Genomic DNA, 21,596 nt, shown 5'->3' with positions numbered 1-21,596 from the left:
GATGTGAGGATGTGAGCTATTGATGGAAAATCATAGAACAACTAAGTGTTATAGTTACCTTATTGTGACAAGCTATGAATAGCAATGTATAGTACTGCTGAGGGGTTTACATACCTTATCGCAGGGGTAGGGAACCTTGGTTCTCCAGCTGTTGCAAAATTACAACTTTCATCATGCTTTAGCTTTGACTGTCCAGGCATGATGGGAGTTGTAGTTTTGCAACAGCTGGAGGGCCAAGGTTCCCTACCCCTGCCTTACTGGTTTGGAAGATTAGCACATGGAAGGTGAAACCTGAACTATTTTCGCATAGTCTGGTGTGAAAGAACAATGCGGCCCTTACCTCACCTTTATCCAACACCTTTGGGATGAACTTGAATGGGGATTATGAGCCCGGCCTCTCCTCAACATCAGCGTCTGACCTCACAAATAATATAATGGGCAGATAAATGGGCAGAAGCCTATGGATTTAGGGTGGGATGTCCTATAACCTCCTGTAGGTGTGGTGTGTAGGGGGTAGGGTATAGGGTATGTGCAGTAAGGAGGGTACAGTGGAAAAACTGCACTTTAAAGTGTACCTGTCATTTAATATTTTTATTGCAGAAATCAATAGTATAGGCAATTTTAAGAAACTTTGTAATTGGGTTTATTAGCCGAAAAATGCATTTTTATCATGAGAAAGCAGTTTGACGCTCTCCCCCCTGTCTTCATTGTTCTTTAACGAGAGGGGAGGGGTGGAGGGAGATGAAGCACCAAAACAGGACAACAAAGATTTAATTTACAGCTACATCACCAGCTACCTCTTCTGAGGTCAGCACTGACCTATCTGACCTCTGAATATCGGCTTTCACACAGGTCCTGCTGTGTAATCCTTTGTTCTCTGCTCTGCTGCCGACTAATTTCCCTCCTCCTCCCTCCCCTCTCCATAGAACAGACAGGGACACGTCTGATGAACCAAGACGTGATTTCCTGATAATGAGCAGTAAATGAGAGAGAGGAGGGAGAGGGGGAACAGGGGAAAGGCTTTTTGAATGCAGATAATGGCATATTTGCCTAATAAACCCAATTACAAAGTTTCTTAAAATCGCCTGGACTATTGATTTCTGCAAAAAAAAAATATGACAGTGACACTTTAATAACAATATCTCTATGTAAATTGTTGTTACCTACTTCACAGGAAGCTTCCTACAGCCCAAAGATCGACACATTACCAGCAGGGAGCCAAGCCGAGGTGTTACTCCTCACTATCTGGCTGTCTAGCTGCGGGCAGGTTCTCATGCCAGGACAACACACCAGTCGCTCAGCACTTTCCACTCACCTTATGGCCAATGCTTACAACGCCCTTCTCACCTGGCTTCTCTCCTTGGTAAGCAAGATAAGTGCACTCTCCGCTTGCATGCTTAGGCTGCGTTCACACTACGTATATTTCAGTCAGTATATGTATATTTCAGTCAGTATATTTCAGTCAGTATTGCAACCAAAACCAGGAGTGGATTAAAAACACAGAAAGGATCTGTTCACACAATGTTGAAATTGAGTGGATGGCCGCCATTTAATGGCAAATATTTGCTGTTATTTTAGAACAATGGCTGTTATATTGAAATAATGGCCGTTATTTACTGTTATATGGCGGCCATCCACTCAATTTCAACATTGTGTGAACAGATCCTTTCTGTGTTTTTAATCCACTCCTGGTTTTGGTTGCAATATGAGGACCACAATACTGACTGAAATATACATAGTGTGAACCCAGCCTTAAAGTGAATATACCATTAGGGACATCGCTTCTTTTTTTTTTTAACCTAATACCGTATCCATCTTCTCATAGTGTCTCATGTCTTTTATTAGGTTGCTCCATTAAACCCTTATTATGAGGGTGATGCCCCCTTCCAGGTACTAGGACTGCAGCAGATGTGGCGGGAGGAAGGCTTGGCACTTTATGCATGTGTGTCACCACGTGAAGTGTCTGCCCATAAAAGAACCAAGATGCAAAAGCATAAGGTAAGAGAATTAGGCCATGTTCAGACCTTGTAATGTGTTGACCCGGCCGGCCGGTCTCAGAAAAGATCATCCCGGCTGGTACTGCAGTACCGGCTGGATGATCTTTAGCACCGCTTAAGTTCTGATGCAGACGCATTCGTGCGCGCCCGCATCAGAACTCTCCACTGCACACTATGGAGCGTACGGCCGGATCCACGCGCTCTATAGTGTGCACTGACAGGGTTTCCTGCGGCCGCTATTCAATGAATAGCGGCCGCAGAAAACTGACATGTCAGTTTCTCACAGCGTCGCTAGGGATTCTGGCCGGAGTGTATACCATGTGTATACATTCCGGCTGGGATTCCATAGGCAGCAACTTAACGTATATTGTCGTAATAATCACTTGCAATCGGCAACAATGGCCGTAGTTTTACGAAAATATGCGTAGTGTGAACATAGCCTTAGTGTGAAATAAGTAATTCAGGTGATTGGGGGGGAGGGGAGGCTACATTTGTCGTGCAATACAATTCGAATTTCTTTTTTGATGGACCATTGACTCTCCTATCATGTCTGCACTTCCCATAATATAACAATATCCAGCAATGGTATGACATTACATTCACTGACACAGGGCAAAAAAGACTTTCGGGGGACATCCGGTTTCTACCAACAAGTATCTCTGTTCCTGTCACACCACACGCTGCAGAGCGTCACTCCCTGGAAGGAGAACGTCAAACAGCAGCTACAGGGGCAGCTCTTCCCGCTAAACCTGGAGGTTCCAACCATGAAGTTAAGCAGCGTGGTCATGCTGAACCCTGACCCACAGGTAAGTAAATCCACATTGTCTGCAGGTATATAGCGGACATTTAGGAATCGTATTATTAGTGGCAAATTGTACAATGTCCCCACAACATTAAAGCACTATTATCCAGAACATATATCACAGTCTGTTTTGACTGGTGGTGGCTATATTGGTTTACATGGAATGGTGACCTAGGGGGGGGCAGAGTAAAGGAAGTGACACGTAGTTTCAGGGATGTTTAATAACTTTTGATATGTTGCTGCCCATGGTGAGACTAACAATTCATTTTATACTTGTTATTATCTATTCAGTCTCTTTCCCCAGTTCTGAGCTGCTGCTTTCTGCTGAAGACACAAAAATCTGTGTGTGAGCTTTTCTCTCTGTCTCCCCCTCCTCACCTATCCCTTTAAGACAGCTGATGTAAACAATACTTCTCTGGCAGGCTTTATCTGCAACTTAATAGCTTCTTTATAATACTGTGAGGGTTATTTTGAGGTCAAATTGCTGATGAGCTCACTGTGATTAACCCTCTCGGCATTACAAAGTTACAGATACGGATTTGTTTAGATCAGCCGTCTCAGAAGCGAGGGAGAAGGAGGGGGAGACAGAGAGAAAAGCTCACACACAGATTTATGTGTTTTCAACAGAAAGCAGCAGCTCAGAACTGGGGGAAGGAGACTGAATAGATAATAACATGTATGGAAGGAAATGTTAGCCTCACCATGGGCAGTAATATATCAAAAGTTATGTTTAAACGGAATACCCCTTTAAAGGGCTCTTCCAGCCAAACATATGATCAGTGGGTGTGCTAGATGTTTGATTCCCTGAGGATATTGATCCTTCACCTATTGGGAGGTATTGTCTTGGCAGTAAATATTTTTGCCCTAGAGCAAAAGAAATACCTTTGTTTCCCCAATGGGATAAAACTTAACTTTTATTCATGGTCTATTAATAATGTGGTAGTGCATGTGTATATACAGTGCTATATTAAAAATAGCAGTGCTATCGTTCTGTGTCCTTTACAGTGTATATAGTGTAGCTTCACAATTTGTATCAGGATCTGGAGTCTGTGGAACACGGCAGTCGTGGGGTTAACTTCACCTCCTACTAAATCTACCGCGATCTAGCGATCCTTTACAACAATTCTCTAGATGTGGGATTGCCGAACAATCAGTGAGTAACCTTTGGTTTTTGATATATAGTTGCCGTTTGAGGCTGGATAATGTTGGTTATACCTCAGGTTACTGTAATGGTTTGTATTGGTATGTCCACTGGACACTATTCACACTAAACTCTGCAGTGTACGCTACCACTTGCGGGTTGGTGCGATTACACGTCACTCCCCATGGGCAGAAGGTACGACAATGAAGCTGCAAAGCACGTAATGCTAGTGGGGTGCGCTATGGAGGCGCGGGTTACCCCTAGTGCGGTGACATGTTACCATTCATGAACAATCTGTACATTTGGTAGTTCGGCTTATCACACAATAACTATGCATGCAGGCTTTGTGGTAGCTTAATCAGGGTGGTATTACTTCTTCCGTACGAATAAGCTACCAATATAGCAAGTCTTGCATGCACAAGTTAGTGAAAATGTAACTTCTTTTTAGTTGTAAACGTCTGTCGGCTCATCACATTAAGGGGCCTATTCCACGGAGCGATTATCGGCCCGATTTGGCCAATTATCGCTCGGTGGAATAGAGAAAACGATCAGCCGATGATCGTGTCATCGGCTGATCGTTTATTTAGTCCCAAACCTAAAATCATCGGTCACCCACCTATTCCACGAAGTGATGCGCGGCGGGCAACCGACGATTTGAGAAGCAGCATACATTACCTAGCAGGGCTTCTCCTACACGCCATCTTCCTCCCCGGGTCCCGTGGCGCAGCATCAGCTTCAGTGCAGCCTGACTGAGCTGTGAGACCTCTCAGCCAATCACAGGCCGGGACCGCCGTGGCCAGTGATTGGCTAAGCGGTCTGATGGCTCAGTCATGTTCATGCTGCACCGCGGGACCCGGGGAGGAAGACGGAGCAGAGGAGAAGCCCTGCTAGGTAATGAATGCTGCAAGGCTAAACTCGCTAAACGATCATCGGGCAGTGGAATAGGCCCAGTAAACGAGCGCCGATCTAGCAGATGATTGTTCGGCAATCCCACATCTAGAGAATTGTTGTACAGGATCCCTAGATCACGGCAGATTTAGTAGGAAGTGAAGTTAACCCCACGACTGCCGTGTTCCACAGACTCCTGATACAAATTGTGAAGCTACACTATGTACACTGTAAAAAACACACAACGATAACGCTGCTATTTTTAATATATATATATAATATACGTGCACCACCACATTATTAATAGACCATGAATAAAAGTTACGTTTTATCCCATTGGGGAAACAAAAGGTATTTCTTTTGCTTTAGGGCAAAAAGATGTTTGATTCCCGGCACTTTGCTATTGATGGCCTATCCTGAAGACAAATGGTCAGTGAATTAAGCCAGTAAATGCCTGTGATGTAAACGTTCACCTTTTTACTTCATGTTATTTTATAGTTCAAAATGATAGTCTAGGCAATTTTAAGAAACATTGTAATTGGGTTTATTAGGCAAATATGCTATTATCTGCATTCAAAAAGACTTTCCCCAGGTCCCCTCCCCTCTCCATCCTCTCTCTCATTCACTGCTCATTATCAGGAAATCTCGACTCTTTTACATCAGTCGAGCCCTGTGTAACCTATGGAGAGGGGAGGAGGGAGATTAGTCGCCAGTAGAGAGCAAAGAACTAAGGATTACACAGCGGGACCTGTGTGAAAGCCGGTATTCAGAGGTCAGAGAGGTGATGTAGCTGTAAATTAACTCTTTGTTGTTCTGTTTTGGTGCCTCATCTCTCTCAACCCCTCCCCTCTCCATAGAGAACAATGAAGACAGGGGGGAGAGCTTCAAAATGCTTTTTCATGATAAAAATGCATTTTTCGGCTAATAAACCCAACTACAAAGTTTCTTAAAATCGCCTGGTCTATTGATCTCTGCAAAAAAAAATAAAAAATTAAACGACAGTGACACTTTAAAGGGGTATTCACAGAATATGCCATGAATGCCTGATAGATGTGGATCCCAACTAGAGATGAGCGGATTTCCCGAAGTTCGGATTCATATGAACCTGAACTATCGGCATCTGACTCCCGCTGTCTGCCGGCTCCGTGCAGCGGGTGGATACAGCCTAAGGAACGCTATTGGCAAAAGCTGTATCCAAGTTTTCTAGGCGTTCCTTAGGCTGTATCCCAGGCTGTTCCTCAGGCTGTATCCACCCGCTGCACAGAGCCGGCAGACAGCGGGAGTCATACGAACCCGAACTCGGGAAATCCACTCATCTCTAATCCCAACCCGTTTAGACCATAGGGGTCTCCCCTCCGCCCTGTTGTTTCTGCAGTAATCTGGTCACATTGTCACCCCTCATTAGGCAGTGGAGAAAGTTTTTTCCTCACCTTCTGGATTTTTCTGGCAAACTCTGGAAGCCGAGGAGAAGCTGAGTCCTCTGGCCCAAGAAATCTTCCAGGAAGGTGACATTGAGGTAAGAAGGGGTTTTCTGTTATTTGATTTAGTTCACATGTCTGTCTCTATTTATGGTTTTTTTTTAGTATTAGAAAATGATATACGAGATGATATCTTAGGACCGTATCTGAAATCATAGTCTCTATTCTTTCTATAGGTGGTTCCTGTTATCGTGTATAATACACTTCTACAAGATGCTGTGGCTTTGCACCATGCTTTACACGTCATTCTCACATCAGGGCTGGATGTATGTGGAATAAGACTGCTATACCCAGAATCCTCTGTACTACGTCCCAACATATGTACGTATGTGTCTATGGGTATACACATCATGGGGGAGAGTTATCAAACATGGTGTAAAGTGAAACTGGCCCAGTTGCCCCTAGCAACCAATCAGATTCCACCTTTCATTGCTCACAGACTCTTTGGAAAATGAAAGGTGGAATCTGATTGGTTGCTAGGGGCAACTGAGCCAGTTTCACTTTACACCATGTTTGATAAATCTCCCCCATTATATAGACCGCGCTCTCTCTCGCTACATATATATTTGTATGAACTTGTATTGTATTTTTATTTAATCTTCTGATTTTAGATACCATCCCTCCTTCTTATGTTGGAGATGTAAAAACCTTACCAGTCCTGGCTATGGCCCTGCGGGGGTACCATGCAGGCAAGACTTGGGAAAGCATAGCTGGTCCTTGTGATCCACAGCTTGCCCGTCAGACAGACCAGAACTCTCTGAGCGCCCTCTATGGTCTCACAAGAGAATCTCCACTCCTGCGTTATTCCCGCACCTCAGGCAACATATTAAGGGACCTGAGCCTTTGGTTTGGGGGCAGAATACCCAGTAGTGGTATCGTCAGTCCTAGGATTTGCTATCCATCAGGAAGGAGCATACCACCCAGGTAATAGGGGATAACTTCACTTATTATGTTCTTTATAGTTATTATTATTATCTTATGAGTTGTGTCTTTTCTTGAGATTAGATCCCAGAGCCCGACAGCAAGTCAGTGTCATCCTCCTGCACTACTGACAGCAACCACCAGGGGTAAGTAACACAATGCAGAATTTATACATCACAGCTGAACCCCTTTTCAGTCCTTGGTCCTATACGTCCGCATACCATCTTTTCAGTATCCTGGCAACATACCTTAAAGGGGTTATCCAGCACTACCAAAACATGGCCACTTTCTTCCAGAGACAGCACCACTCTTGTCTCCAATTTAGATGTGGTTTGCAGTTAAGTTCCATTGAAATGAATGGAGCTTGAGTTACAAACCCCCACCCAAAGTGGAGACAAGAGCGGTGCTGTCTCTGGAAGAAAGTGGCCATGTTTTTGTAGTGCTGGATAACCCCTTTAAATCTATGACATGAATGGGGCCTAAGAGTCATTTGTAATTGGTCTTTGATCCTCTACAGTGTATGCTGGAAATGATAGAACCCTGCCAAGTTGTATTCCACAGCGTATATATCCTGATACTATTACATTCTAGGTGATGTTTTCTTGGTGGTCTCTCCAGTCGTCCCCCCATGCGCTTATGGGGATGTAATTGACACATGCTGCCAGCGAGGATTTGCCATTCATGGTATCCGGCGCCTTCATCTTTCTGCTAAACGGGGAGCTCTGTTAAACATGTCTCCTACCCAGGTGGAGTATTTAGTATATCAAAAGCATACCTGTCATTTCAAAAGAACATACAGTTTTATTAGGTAACCCTTTAGAGTGGTGAAAAGGTGAGTTAAGGGGTGGTAACTGATGTTATTGATCCCTTAGTGTCCCCTCTATGGTGCTCAGCTATTTCTCTATGTTGCAAGGGGCAGGACCAGAGCTGGGTTGTTTGCCAGTAGTAAACAGACATGTACTGCCTTTTCTTTAGTTATTTGGCCAATCACAGGGCGGCACCTACTTCTCTTTGCTATGCCATGACATAGTCCTAGTGGAAATGCACAAAGTTGAACACGCCAGCACAGTGCTGGGCTGGTGGTTTATACAGTACAGTAGGTAGAGGTTACTGATGCACTAGCTTTGGAAGGTGCTTTGTGAGCTGAAAGGAATAAAACAGCAGTTCAGCAACAAAGGGGTTATACTAAGCACTGAACTAGTACAACTACCACTACTACTACTACTGATAAAGAGGAGAGAGGCTCTCTCTGTCTCTGTCACTAGCTGAGACCCACCCCCATCCTCTTTGTTTCCTCCTGGTGTGTCTGTTACTAGAGACAGGCTGAGCCTAACAACATGCATTGGGCAGCATATTGCAAAGAAGGGAGACACCTGGTGGCCAAGTCTTTAAAGCTGTTTTTTAATGTTAGGAATCACCTTGGCTATCATATAAAGTTTTTGGACTATTTATAGGGGAATACCCTTTGTTGGATAAAGGTCATAAATGTTACTTCACTTGTCAGTGAGACAGAGTGAAGCATTGTGGTCCCTTCCCTTCTGGTGTTTGATGGATTCCCACCTCTAGTATGGGTTCCCAGCTGTAGTATCTAGCCTTCTTGCTGTTTTTTGACACATTGATTCATAATTCGGCTTCTTTTTAAAGGGGTTATCTGCCGTCACGCAACGTTTAATATATTGCTATCATATAAAAAAACAATAAAGAGCATATACTTACCTGTTCATGCTTGCCTGTTGTGCAATGGGGGAGCGTGGATAGGTAAGTATAGGAAGTTTATTGTTTTCTATATGATAGCAGTAATATATTAAAATTTGTGTAACGCCAGATAACCCCTTTAAACCTTCTTAATTTCTTTTCAGGTGTCTTTCTTCTGCCCCACTAAACAATCATCCCATCCGGAGGACAAGCTGAACATCTCTATTCCTGAACCGCACCACCACTGTCTGCTGCTCCTCCTCCGGAAGGAGAACGCAGGGCATCATACACGTGCCCTCCTCCAAGGTGACGTCCTTACTAATGTATCACTTTATTCTTACATAGAGTTAATTTAAATAGGTAGTAGTATTTCCTGCTATTGTTGCAGAAACCATTTTTAATAAAGCAACCATGGGATGTGTAACAATAATGGCGGTATATGTGTTGGGAATCCCTTTCAACATTTACTCCAAACCATTATAGTGGGTCTTGGAATTCTGTAATTTGAGATTATAAAACTGATTTGTATTCATCTGAATCTTAAAAGTAGAAAGCAAGAAATGTTCGGTATGGCACTTACCATAAAACTTGACTTTTATTTCATATCTTAAAATCCATCATTATGTAGCAGACGGCCATGACGCCAGCACCATGCAGCAAACGATACAGCCGTTTCGCGTGCGTCAGCACTCTTCCCCAGACGTCTGGAGAAGCGTGCTGACGCATGCGAAACAGCTTTCACGTTTGCTGCATGGCGCTGGCGTCATGGCCGTCCGTTACACAATGAAATAAAAGTCATGTTTTATGGTGAGTACCTTACCGAACATTTCTTGCTTTCTACTTATATACGATTGGAATCTCTATTTATTCTGTCGGAAGTGAGCACCCCGGTATATGACTAATGGCAATATACCAGCTGGCTACTAAATAAGACTCCATTCATAGGGCAATAGTGACAATCTCTTTTTCTGTTGTTTTGAATCTTAAAAGTGGGAGCAGTGGAACCATGTCAAGGTCCCTCCACTTCCTTGAGCGAGGATACCCTCAACCAACTTCAGTACAGTACATAGTAGGGTAAAGGAGGTGCGACTGTGGGATCAGACTACACAGGTTTTTTTTGTAGTCTATTTATGTTTACATGCATAGATCTGCATAGGAACTATATACTGTAAGCGATAGATTTTGTTGTGTCTATCATTGTAAAGCTGCACTTATCCACAACCGGTAACTGACATACATTGATCACATCCTCCTCTTTTCCAGGGTTAATGAATGATCTGGCCGAGCAGGGACTTCTGGGGGTGATCCGGTCCAACATACCTCGTCCTGAACATCTAGATCACACTATTTGTTTCCATGCAGTGCCTTTTTCTGACAGTCTACTACAAAGCCTAGGTAAACCACTTCATGTCTCTTCATGTTCTATGGCCAAATAAAATCAATCTGTTTAATGTGGAGGGATAGGAGGGGGCTGCAGCTGCATATTCCTTCTCTTTTTATGGATGTGAAAGGGGAGTCAATGCAGAAGTAGGGAGATTCAGATTGGCTCAGAAGTATGGGCAAACATCAAGTTAGGAGAGGTTTTCTATGGGGGATTTGCTACTGCTCTGAACAGTTCCTGCCATGGACAGAGGTGGCAGCAGAGAGCACTGTGTCAGACGGGAGAGAATACACCATTTCCTGTAGGACATACAGCAGCTAATAAGTACTGGAAGTACTTAAGATAAGTTACAAATCTATATAATTTTCTAACCCCAGTTCATTTGAAAGAAAAATATTTTCGCTGGAGTACCCTTTTAATTATATATCTCTGTCTGTCTACCTGTATGCTACTGTTATATGTTTGCTTTGGTTTGAAGAACTGTGGACGTCGCTACAATTATTTTCTTCTCCATGGTTCCCAATGACTGTTATTGTATATTTGTAATAGGGCTAGGAGATTAATTAAATGAATTTGATCTCTCCGGACCCGACACTTTACCGCGCCTGCCTTAGTCCCCTCAGCTGCCCCATACCCCCTCAGTCACCCCCAGTCTGCCCCATACCCCCTCAGTCACCCCCAGTCTGCCCCATACCCCCTCAATCACCCCCAGTCTGCCCCATACCCCCCAGTCACCCCCAGCTGCCCCATTGACCCCTCAGTCACCCCCAGCTCCCCCTGTCTCCCTCAGATTCCCCATTCTCCCTTTGTCTGCCCCAGTCCCCCCCAGCTGCCCCATTCACCCCTCATCCACCCCCAGCTGCCCTAGTCCCCCTCAGCTGCCCCAGTCCCACTCAGTCACCCCCAGCTGCCCCAGTCCCACACAACCCCCTCCCCATCCAGCTGCCCCAGTCCCACTCAGTCCCACCCAGCTGCCCCAGTCCCACTCAGCCCCCCCCAGCTGCCCCAGTCACCCCTCATCTATTCCTCTACTACTACTACACCCCTCATCTTTACCTGTGCTACTACACCCCTTACCCACTATACCTCCACTACTACACCCTACCATAGGGGCACAGAGTGGCACATATTTGGGAAAACTACTTATATGGGGCACAGAGGAGGCTTTATACTGTATGGGGTGCAGAGGGAGCACTGTTACACTGGGAAGCAATACAGTTGTTGTCTCAAACGTCAATAAAACAGTATCTGATGCTGCAGGGAGAAAAATGTTCTGTTTTTTTAGCAAAAAGAAAAAAAATTGAGATTTAAATCGAGAATCGTCCAAAAAATTTTTAAAAATTGAGATTTTATTTTTTGGGCATATCATCCAGCTCTAATTTGTAATTTATGCCCTAGTATGAAATTTGTCAATAATGGTTCTCCTGCAATGCAAAAAACTTTCAATAAAGTTAGTTAAAAAAAAAAAAAAAAGGGTCTGTCTTCCTAAACTCTTGTTGTAGTATAGGATTGCATGCAGTCCGTTTGTACATCAAACCATAAATACTGGTGGTCACTGGAACCACTGCTGCTGTTTTCCCTATTCTCGCCATCTGAGGCTCTATAGCAGGGATAGGGAACCTCGGCTCTTCAGCTGTTGCATAAAGCTAAAGCTTTGGCATGATGGGAGTTGTAGTTTTGCAACAGCCAGAGAGCCAATGTTCCTTACCCCTGTTCCATAGGTTGTTTTATCCTATATGTACAATGACCCAGCTCCCTGTGTATAACATCTCCATATCTTTATTCCTGCCAGGTGGAAACTTGCACTCGGTGCCAGACCCCGACACTGTGTGGCGCATGCGGTCCAGGCAGCCCGTCAACTTGGACCCTGAAGTAGAGCAAGTTGTAGTCCTGACTATAAGTGGCCGACAAGCCCTGCAGAAAGCTGGACACTTCCTGCGTCATATCCTCAGACCGAAGCCTAAAATACAAGAGACAGTGACAGGTAAGAATACACCATCAATGTCCGATAGGTGAGGGTGTGATCGTTGTGACCTATGTGGAATCGGGCGACTCTGCTTGACTTTTTCCCACAAGGCCATATATACAAAATCAGCCAAAACGTAATGCAGCTCCGGGGACGCAGACACAATATACACCCAGCCACTACCCATAAACATTGCCTGTCTTTCCAGGAGCTGAGCTGTTAATCTAAGTATTGGCTTATTGACACGGCAGTAACTTTTGCTCCGTTTACAGGACTCTTGTGTGATTAGGATTCAATTCTTCCATATTATTTTACCTCTACTAAACAGAAAGGAAATAGATTTCTTCCGTCCCTCGTCTCCCCAGCTCATAATACGCCTTGTCCACAAAGGATGAATGGTATGGCTTTTCTTCCGCCCTCTCTCTCCCTTGGCTGCGGGTCAGCCGGTGGGTTTTCTAATCCATACAGTAATCAATAGTATGATTGGTGATAATGGAAGATTCTTCTTACCAGCAAATCCTGAAAGTGCTATGTGTCACTTTCCAAACCTGCCACTAGCTGGCAGCAGACGCAATATAATAAATAGATGTATTCTCTTCTCTGCTAAAATCTAATGATCCAAATGTCACGGTCAGCATATATATACACTTATCTACACTACTGTTCGAAAGTTTGGGGTCACCCAAACAATTTTGTGTTTTCCATGAAAAGTCACACTTCTTCACCACCATACGTTGTGAAATGAATAGAAAATAGAGCCAAGACATTGACAAGGTTAGAAATAATGATTTGTATATGAAATAACATTGTTCTTACATCACACTTTGCTTTCGTCAAAGAATCCTCCTTTTGCAGCAATTCCAGCATTGCACACCTTTGGCATTCTAGCTATTAATCTGTTGGGGTAAGCTGGAGAAATTGCCCCCCACGCTTCTAAAAGCAGCTCCCACAAGTTGGATTGGTTGGATGGGCACTTCTGGCGTACCATACGGTCCAGCTGCTCCCACAACAGCTCAATGGGGTGGTGATCTGGTGACTGCGCTGGCCACTCCATTACCTATGATAGAATACCAGCTGCTGCTTCTGCTGTAAATAGTTCTTGCACAATTTGGAGGTGTGTTTAGGGTCATTGTCCTGTTGTAGGATGAAATTGGCTCCAATCAGGCGCTGCCCACTGGGTATGGCATGGCGGTGCAGAGTGATAGCCTTCCTTATTCAGAATCCCTTTTACCCTGTACAAATCTCCCACCTTACCAGCACCAAAGCAACCCCAGACCATCACATGACCTCCACCATGCTTAACCGATGGCGTCAGGCATTCTTCCAGCATCTTTTCATTTGTTCTGCGTCTCACAAACGTTCTTCTTTGAGATCCAAACACCTCAAACTTGGATTCATCCGTCCACAACACTTTTTTCCAGTCTTCCTCTGTCCAATGTCTGTGTTCTTTTGCCCATCTTAATCTTTTTCTTTTATTGGCCAGTCTCAGATATGGCTTTTTCTTTGCCACTCTGCCCTGAAGCCCAAAATCCCGCAGCCGCCTCTTCACTGTAGATGTTGACACTGGTGTTTTGCGGGTACTATTTAATGAAGATGCCAGTTGGGGACCTGTGAGGCGTCTGTTTCTCAAACTAGAGACTCTAATGTGCTTATCTTCTTGCTTAGTTGTGCAACGCGGCCTCCCACTTCTTTTTCTACTCTGGTTAGAGCCTGTTTGTGCTGTCCTCTGAAGGGAGTAGTACACACAATTATAGGAAATCTTCAATTTCTTAGCAATTTCTCGCATGGAATAGCCTTCATTTCTAAGAACAAGAATAGACTGTCGAGTTTCAGATGAAAGTTCTCTTTTTCTGGCCATTTGGAGCGTTTAATTGACCCCACAAATGTGATGCTCCAGAAACACAATCTGCTCAAAGGAAGGTCAGTTTTGTAGCTTCTGTAACGAGCTATACTGTTTTCAGATGTGTGAACATGATTGCACAAGGGTTTTCTAATCATCAATTAGCCTTCTGAGCCAATGAGCAAGCACATTGTACCATTAGAACACTGGAGTGATAGTTGCTGGAAATGGGCCTCTATACACCTATGTAGATATTGCACCAAAAACCAGACATTTGCAGCTAGAATAGTCATTTACCACATGAGCAATGTATAGAGTGTATTTGTTTAAAGTTAGGACTAGTTTAAAGTTATCTTCATTGAAATGTACAGTGCTTTTCCTTCAAAAATAAGGACATTTCAATGTGACCCCAAACTTTTGAACGGTAGTGTATATCTACGGAACAGAACGCATAGAATTTCACGCCATAGCTTAGTCTGGGTCCTTATTGTGGGTGTTTGGGTCATAGTAAAGTATCCGCATCTCCTATGTAAGTATAGAAAAGTAAAGAAGTAGAGAAGTAAAATGTTAGCATAAAATCTGTAGCTGTATACTTTTCAATGTCTTCCGCCGCTATCAGATGCTTCTCAGCCGTCATAACCTTGGAGCCCGCACTGCTTCCAAACTATGAAAAAAGTTAGTTCCCATCACAAATGTCCTTGCCAGATGGACACGAGTAATTTGTCATCTCTGGGAATCGGGCAAGGCTGCCATCTTCGGATATAAATATGTCTCATAGATCTGCACAGATTATTTCCAAAGTGACCGGTCCAGAACCTGAATCCCATTTAGGGTACAAACCCACTTGACGTATTTGCTGCGTGAATCAGTCTTAAAAATAAGCAGGCAAAACGCAGGTTGGCTTTATATGATTGTTCTGTGTTAAAATACGCAATTGCGTATTTTTGAAGCATGAAGCTTGTTGTTAGCAAAGCATCAGTTGTTAACAACCTGTGTGAAAAACGCATGTAGCTTCATGCTTCAAAAATACGCAATTGCGTATTTTAACACAGAACAATTGTATAAAGCCAACCTGCGTTTTGCCTGCTTATTTTTAAGACTGATTCACGCAGCAAATACGTCAAGTGGGTTTGTACCCTAAAAGTGTCTATACCGGATATAATAATTTATTCAATGCATACAGTAGGTGTGTGTTTAATGTCTGACTCCTGACAAGTGTCATGAAAATATTGCACCACTCATTATACTGTTCAGGACCAGTGACTTAACTGTACGTTCCTTTTTGCGGCGCATTCTTGCTCAGGAACATACAGTTACGTCCTGGGATTACACGTGGCACAGGAGCTGCACCCGCACCATCTGCAAGGCGTCCCAGCTGTCAGTAATAGCCGGGCGCCCGCCGGATCTACCGAGACCCGGTCTGAGCCCGGCAGCGGCAGTTAACACTATAAGTGCTGGGATCAGTGCGATTGCAGTATCTATAGTGCAGAAGAGAGGGAGAATTCTCCCTCTGTTCACATCAGGGCTGTCCAAAGTCCAAAACACATATAATCCCCATAGCCCCCAATGCAATAATGCATGTAGGGAAAAAGGAATTATCACATGAGTAAACCCACAAGGCGACCGCAGAAAATTTTAAATGAGAAAAATGCTAATTTTGTCATTTTTTCCATTAAAAATTGTAGTTTTTCACACAGAAAATTGTACCGATATTGGGCTAAATTTACCACTATCCTAAAGTACAATATGTCACAGGAAAAAGGTCACAGAATCGCATGGATAAGTTATAGAATCACAGAGCTAGTGATAAAGTGAGACAGGTCCTTAACGTGTCACTGTCGTATAAATTTTTTTGGCAGAAATCAATAGTCCAGGCAATTTTAGGAAACTTTGTAATTGGGTTTATTAGCAGTTTGAAGCTCTCCCCCTGTCTTTATGGTTCTCTTATGGAGAGGGGAGGAGTTGAGGGAGATGATGCATCAAAACAGGACAACTAAGTGTTAATTTACAGCTACATCACCAGGCTATCTCCTCTGAAGTCAGCACTGACCTCTCTGACCTCTGAATACCAGCTTTCATACAGGTCCCGCTGTGTAATCCTTTGTTCTCTGCTCTCTGCTGGTGACTAATCTCCCTCCTTCCCCCTCCCCTCTCCATAGGTTACACAGGACTGGACTGATGTAAAAGAGTCGAGATTTCCTGATAATGAGCAGTGAATGAGAGAGAGGGGGGGGGGGGGGCTGGGGAAAGTCTTTTTGAATGCAGATAATGACATATTTGCCTAGTAAATCCAATTACAAAGTTTCTTAAAATCGCCTGGACTATTGATTTCTGCAAAAAATACGACAGTGACACTTTAAGGCCAAAATCAGCCCGGTCCTGAAGGATTTATACCTTGTTGTATTATATGACACCCTATGATAGGACGCCTGCTGTCTCCATTGTTGTACCTGATCTCCTCCAGCTTTAAAGCTTGCCGCTGTGATCTAACTCTTGGTAGAGAAGACAAACAGCACCTGTTACATGACTCACAGAGCCTCCTGTTTTTATGGCACAAAGGATGTAAACAGGTAGCAGAGCTGAGCGTGTCAGATGAAGCAGAGCTCAAGTGGTACATCTGCAGGCAGGCACAGTGCTCAATAGAAGCTGGTAATATATAGCTCTGCTAGATCTCAAGTACAATAGAGCTTCTTCCGAAGAGAAGGGACAAGAATAGAGTAGTGTAGTGTTATCCTGTCCATTCCAACAATGCAGGTACAAACACTGATGGCAGACACCAAGTGATGTCGCTGTAGTATACCAAATTAAAACACACTTAAATGGGTTGGCCATTTTATAGTAAAACAGTTCAGTGTACAGTATTAGTAAGTGTACTGTGTGTTTATATATATATATATATATATATATATATATATATATATATATATACATATATATATATATATATATATATATATATATATATATATATATGCACTGTATATACTGACAGCAGTTCCCTGTGTACCTCATAGGGATAAAGTCAGACTCCCCTCCTCCAGGCTGTGCTGTCCTGCTCTGTGGTGAGTCTGTCTATAAGATGAAAGACATGGAGGAACATGTGACCATGCCTAAAACTACCATGTGGTTAATGGACTCCCTCGCTCACAGCCGTATGAAGATACATAACAGTATAACACAATGAGAAGCAGTACAAAACAGTCCAAACTTACCATAACACATTTGGAGGGGAGACAACCCATACTGTTCCACAGGACCACCTAGTGGGACACTGCATAGGATCACAGCAGCAGAACGGGTACACGCTTGTGATGTCACAGTAGCTCACCTGACTTGAACCCACTTAGTACAGCAAGTATGTACTTCCCATGCACTTCTAGGCCATGTTCACACGTGGTAAGATACCGGCCGGGATTCCCTAAGCGGCAGCACAATGTGGGTAAAGGATTAATCGTGGCCGTTTTGCAAATCGGCAACAACAGCCGTGATTAATAATTTACTTACGTTGCGTGAACATAGCCCTATACTGCCGTGCAATAGGCTGCAGATCTTTGCAGAGCATTACTGAAAGCACCTGTGTCCTGCAAAGCTCTGACACCACTGCTCCCAAACTAACGTGATAGCGGCACGGTGCTTCGGCAGGGATGACTCAACAGTACAGTATTCTAGATTCAGGCCCCCTGGGACATGGCCTTTTATATGAGCAGAGCTCAGCTTTTGTGCTGTGCCATTTCTGCAGACATAGACACATCTGGTTGGGTGGCAGAAGCTCCTGACATCGTGGTACAGGGTAGCAGCTGCAGGGATGCCCAGCATATACTGATCCCCAGCCACCCTCCTGCCTCCCTTCCAGGTGTTTACATCAGTCCCCTATGTGCCCCCTTCTTTCCATTCACACGCATATGGTTTTCTCGCATGCAAATTCCAGTTCAGGGAAGGGGTTAATGGGGGAGGGTATATATTGCCGCCTGGTTAGTGCCCTGGGTTAACTGATGAGTGCTAGTGATGTCACTGACTTTAGGGTAACACCGGAAAGATGTAAAGTCCTTAAGTAACTGACCAGGACTATCTGAGATGGGCTAGTGATGTCATAAAGTAACATGTAGTATTGACTGTAGAGAACCGATGATGTCACTGAGGGAAGGAGGGAGTGGGGGGATTTCTGGAAAAGATGTAATGTCCCAGAGTTATATAAAGGAGGGCAGGTGATGTCACAGAGTAAGGTGTAGTAGTTATCCGCAGAGGGCCGAAGACATCACCGAGTGAGGGGACAGGGGTATTTGGAGAAGACTAGTGATGTCACTGAGTGAGGGGATGGAAGTATGTGTGTAGAGGTGATGATGTGACTGAGTGAAGAGCAGGGTTATCGGGAGAGATGATGATGTCACTGAGTGAAGAGCAGGGTTATCAGGAGAGATGATGTCACTCAGTGAGGGAGTAAAATTATGTGTGTAGAGATGATGTCACTTGGGAGAGCTGATGATGTCACTGAGTGAGGATCAGACTTATGTAGGACAGGCTTGTGATGTCACTGAGTGAGGTGGAGACATAGGACAGGCTAGTGATGTCACTGAGTGGTGGAGACATAGGACAGGCTAGTGATGTCACTGAGTGGTGGAGACATAGGACAGGCTACTGATGTGACTGCTGATGACTAAACTGCAAAGAATCAAATGTTAATTAACGTATATTGAATTAATTTTCCTTTTTAACTAGTACCATTAATTCTATAATAAGCTGCAGCATTTCTTGTCCCTTTAAGCCTCTTCTGCAGGCCTCTCCTCACCGACCTCAGGGCTGGCCTCTCCTCACCGACCTCAGGGCTGGCCTCTCCTCACCGACCTCAAGGCTGGCTTCTCCTTACCGACCTCAGGGCTGGCCTCTCCTCACCGACCTCAGGGCAGGCCTCTCCTCACCGACCTCAGGGCAGGCCTCTCCTTACCGACCTCAGGGCTGGCCTCTCCTCACCGACCTCAGGGCAGGCCTCTCCTCACCGACCTCAGGACTGGCCTCTCCTCGCTGGCCTCTCCTCACCTACCTCAGGGCTGGCTTCTCCTCACCGACCTCAGGGCAGGCCTCTCCTCACTGACCTTAGGGCAGGCCTTTCCTCACTGACCTCAGGGCTGGCCTCTCCTTACCAACCTCAGGGCAGGCCTCTCCTCACCGACCTCAGGGCAGGCCTCTCCTCACCGACCTCAGGGCAGGCCTCTCCTCACCGACCTCAGGGCTGGCCTCTCCTCACCGACCTCAGGGCTGGCCTCTCCTCACCGACCTCAGGGCTGGCCTCTCCTCACCGACCTCAGGGCTGGCCTCTCCTCACCGACCTCAGGGCTGGCCTCTCCTCACCGACCTCAGGGCTGGCCTCTCCTCACCGACCTCAGGGCTGGCCTCTCCTCACCGACCTCCGGGCTAAACACAGATCTGTGCCATCCGCAATGCCCACAACAATAGGTGTAAAGGCTTTTCCTCCATCCTCTCATTACTGCTTTCTCAGCTTCCGCCGTGCACACTTGCTCCCATCTGCCCTCCTAATGGGCACACACAGCCCCGGGCATTGCCGCCAGCTCATCCAAATTTTAGAATCGTCTATTTTTGGCTGATTCCACTAATAGGAATGTGAGGGCTTCCCCATTGGTGTCGTCTGGTAAGGACTAAGCTCCCCGCTGCCTGCCTCTCATTTGTTCTGATGACGCCAGAGGCTCATGGGGCGGCTGGTGAAACACGGCTTTCATTTGAATTTTAACCATTATTATTATTTGTACAATCCCAAAGGTCTCGTAGAGTTTACTGAGTGTTCTCATCCACGTAATCCCTCCCCGAGAGACAGATGTATACACGCCTGTGATGGTTACAGCGCCCGTATGGGTGGTCACCCAGCTTACTAGGTATCCTGCATGGCAGATCTGCCCTCTATATCCCTGCATAAGGAGCCTGGGAAAGATGGCTGACAGTGACTGTATATACTGTCATCCTGTATATAAGTTTCTTCAGCTTCGCAGAGTAGGACACATAAATAATTCAGATAATATCCGAACATTAAATGGAACTGGCATCCATGCAAACTGTGCACACATTAATGGAGATTAGAAAAAGGACTACCAATGCCTTCTTAATGGCCTTTGAAACAAGGACCATGATGCTTTGCTGCAGAGTCCTGAATTCAGGCTTCTCCAAGAGTAGGCGGGGCTGTCACCAACTGAGTAGGCGGGGCTGTCACCCACTGAGTAGGCGGGGCTGTCACCCACTGAGTAGGCGGGGCTGTCACCCACTGAGTAGGCGAGGCTGTCACCCACTGAGCAGACGGGGCTGTCACCCACTGAGTGGGCAGAGCTGTCACCCACTGAATGGGCGGGGCTGTCACCCACTGAGTGGGCGGAGCTTTTATCCACTGAGTGGGCGAGGCTGTCACCCACTGAGTGTGTGGGCCGTCACCCAGCTGCCAAACAATGCCTTTCTCTGTCAAGCCTTCTGATTGGAACTTGTTTGCTGAGTCTTCTCAAGGCTCCATCAGTGGATGGGTCACTTTGTTATTGTGGGTGTTATGACCCTTGGGCTCGGTCCCAAAGAGAAAAGTCTCCATTTAAGCACGAGGCACATCATCTGCCATCCGTCATACCTGAGGCAGCATCAAATGCTTTTACCTGAGGTGTCTGCTGTCCCTAAAACTACCAGAGATGGCCTAAAATTGTTTTTGTTTTTCACAATGAGGCCCTATGTGCACGTCCTTGGTCGTTTTTACAGTCGGGAAATACTGATGAGGAAGCCTTTCAGGAAATGTCAGGAAATAGTCAGAATTTTATGACTGTAAAAACGGAAAGGGAAAAAAGTCATGTTGCGCTGGCTTTGGTGTGCCGGAGCAGTGGCAAGAGAGCGGCCTCTCTTAATGCTGCCTCCGGCCAGAACAGTGTTTACCAGAGCAGGGGGCAGAGGCTCATCACCATGTCAACCACAGGTCCGCATTTAAAGGAGAAGTCCAACTTTTTCTAAAAGCCGTCAGCCTGCAGGGGGAGGGGGGAAAGTGATTACAAGTAATAACTTACCTCTCCCCATGCCCGGTTGCCCATGTCACGACCTGGCTGATGGACTGGCCACTCCGCCAGTCAGTGACTGGGGCGGGACGCCGCTCCAGTCACTGATTGGCTGAGCAGCAAGTCCATCAGTCGCTCATCTCGGGCACGGGGAGAGGTAAGTTATTACTTGAAATCAATTTCCCCCCTCCCCCTGCAGGCTGACGGCATGCTGGACTTATCCTTTAAAGGGGTTATCCAGCGCTACAAAAACATGGCCACTTTTCCCCTTACTGTTGTCTCCAGTTCAGGTGCAGTTTGCAATTAAGCTCCATTTACTTCAATGGAACTAAGTTTCAAAACCCCACCCAAACTGGAGACAACACTAGGGGAAAAGTGGCTATGTTTTTGTAGCGCTGGATAACCCCTTTAACCGTATGCTCTCCTGATTAGAAGCGGGTACAGTTAAAAGGCAGGGGC

At 45.3% G+C, this 21,596-nt stretch overlaps 1 protein-coding gene across 6 annotated transcripts in view; it reads left to right on the top strand.

Moving 5' to 3' along the window:
- LOC138801358 (dynein axonemal assembly factor 8-like) overlaps positions 1-21,596 on the top strand; it is a 78,914-nt gene that overhangs the window by 17,356 nt on the left and 39,962 nt on the right. For all 6 annotated transcript variants that reach the window (XM_069984093.1, XM_069984094.1, XM_069984092.1 and 3 more), the window contains exons 10-20: positions 1,175-1,363; positions 1,846-1,998; positions 2,609-2,803; positions 6,234-6,344; positions 6,483-6,627; positions 6,918-7,230; positions 7,312-7,373; positions 7,819-7,973; positions 9,087-9,228; positions 10,186-10,317; positions 12,096-12,287. In XM_069984093.1, the coding sequence (XP_069840194.1) occupies positions 1,175-1,363; positions 1,846-1,998; positions 2,609-2,803; positions 6,234-6,344; positions 6,483-6,627; positions 6,918-7,230; positions 7,312-7,373; positions 7,819-7,973; positions 9,087-9,228; positions 10,186-10,317; positions 12,096-12,287 (1,789 nt within the window). The remainder of the gene's footprint in view (positions 1-1,174; positions 1,364-1,845; positions 1,999-2,608; positions 2,804-6,233; positions 6,345-6,482; positions 6,628-6,917; positions 7,231-7,311; positions 7,374-7,818; positions 7,974-9,086; positions 9,229-10,185; positions 10,318-12,095; positions 12,288-21,596) is intronic.

The sequence above is a fragment of the Dendropsophus ebraccatus genome, chromosome 9 (genome assembly GCF_027789765.1).
Source record: "Dendropsophus ebraccatus isolate aDenEbr1 chromosome 9, aDenEbr1.pat, whole genome shotgun sequence".
Classification (NCBI taxonomy): Eukaryota; Metazoa; Chordata; class Amphibia; order Anura; family Hylidae; genus Dendropsophus; species Dendropsophus ebraccatus.
This window is presented reverse-complemented; position numbering and strand designations above follow the sequence as displayed.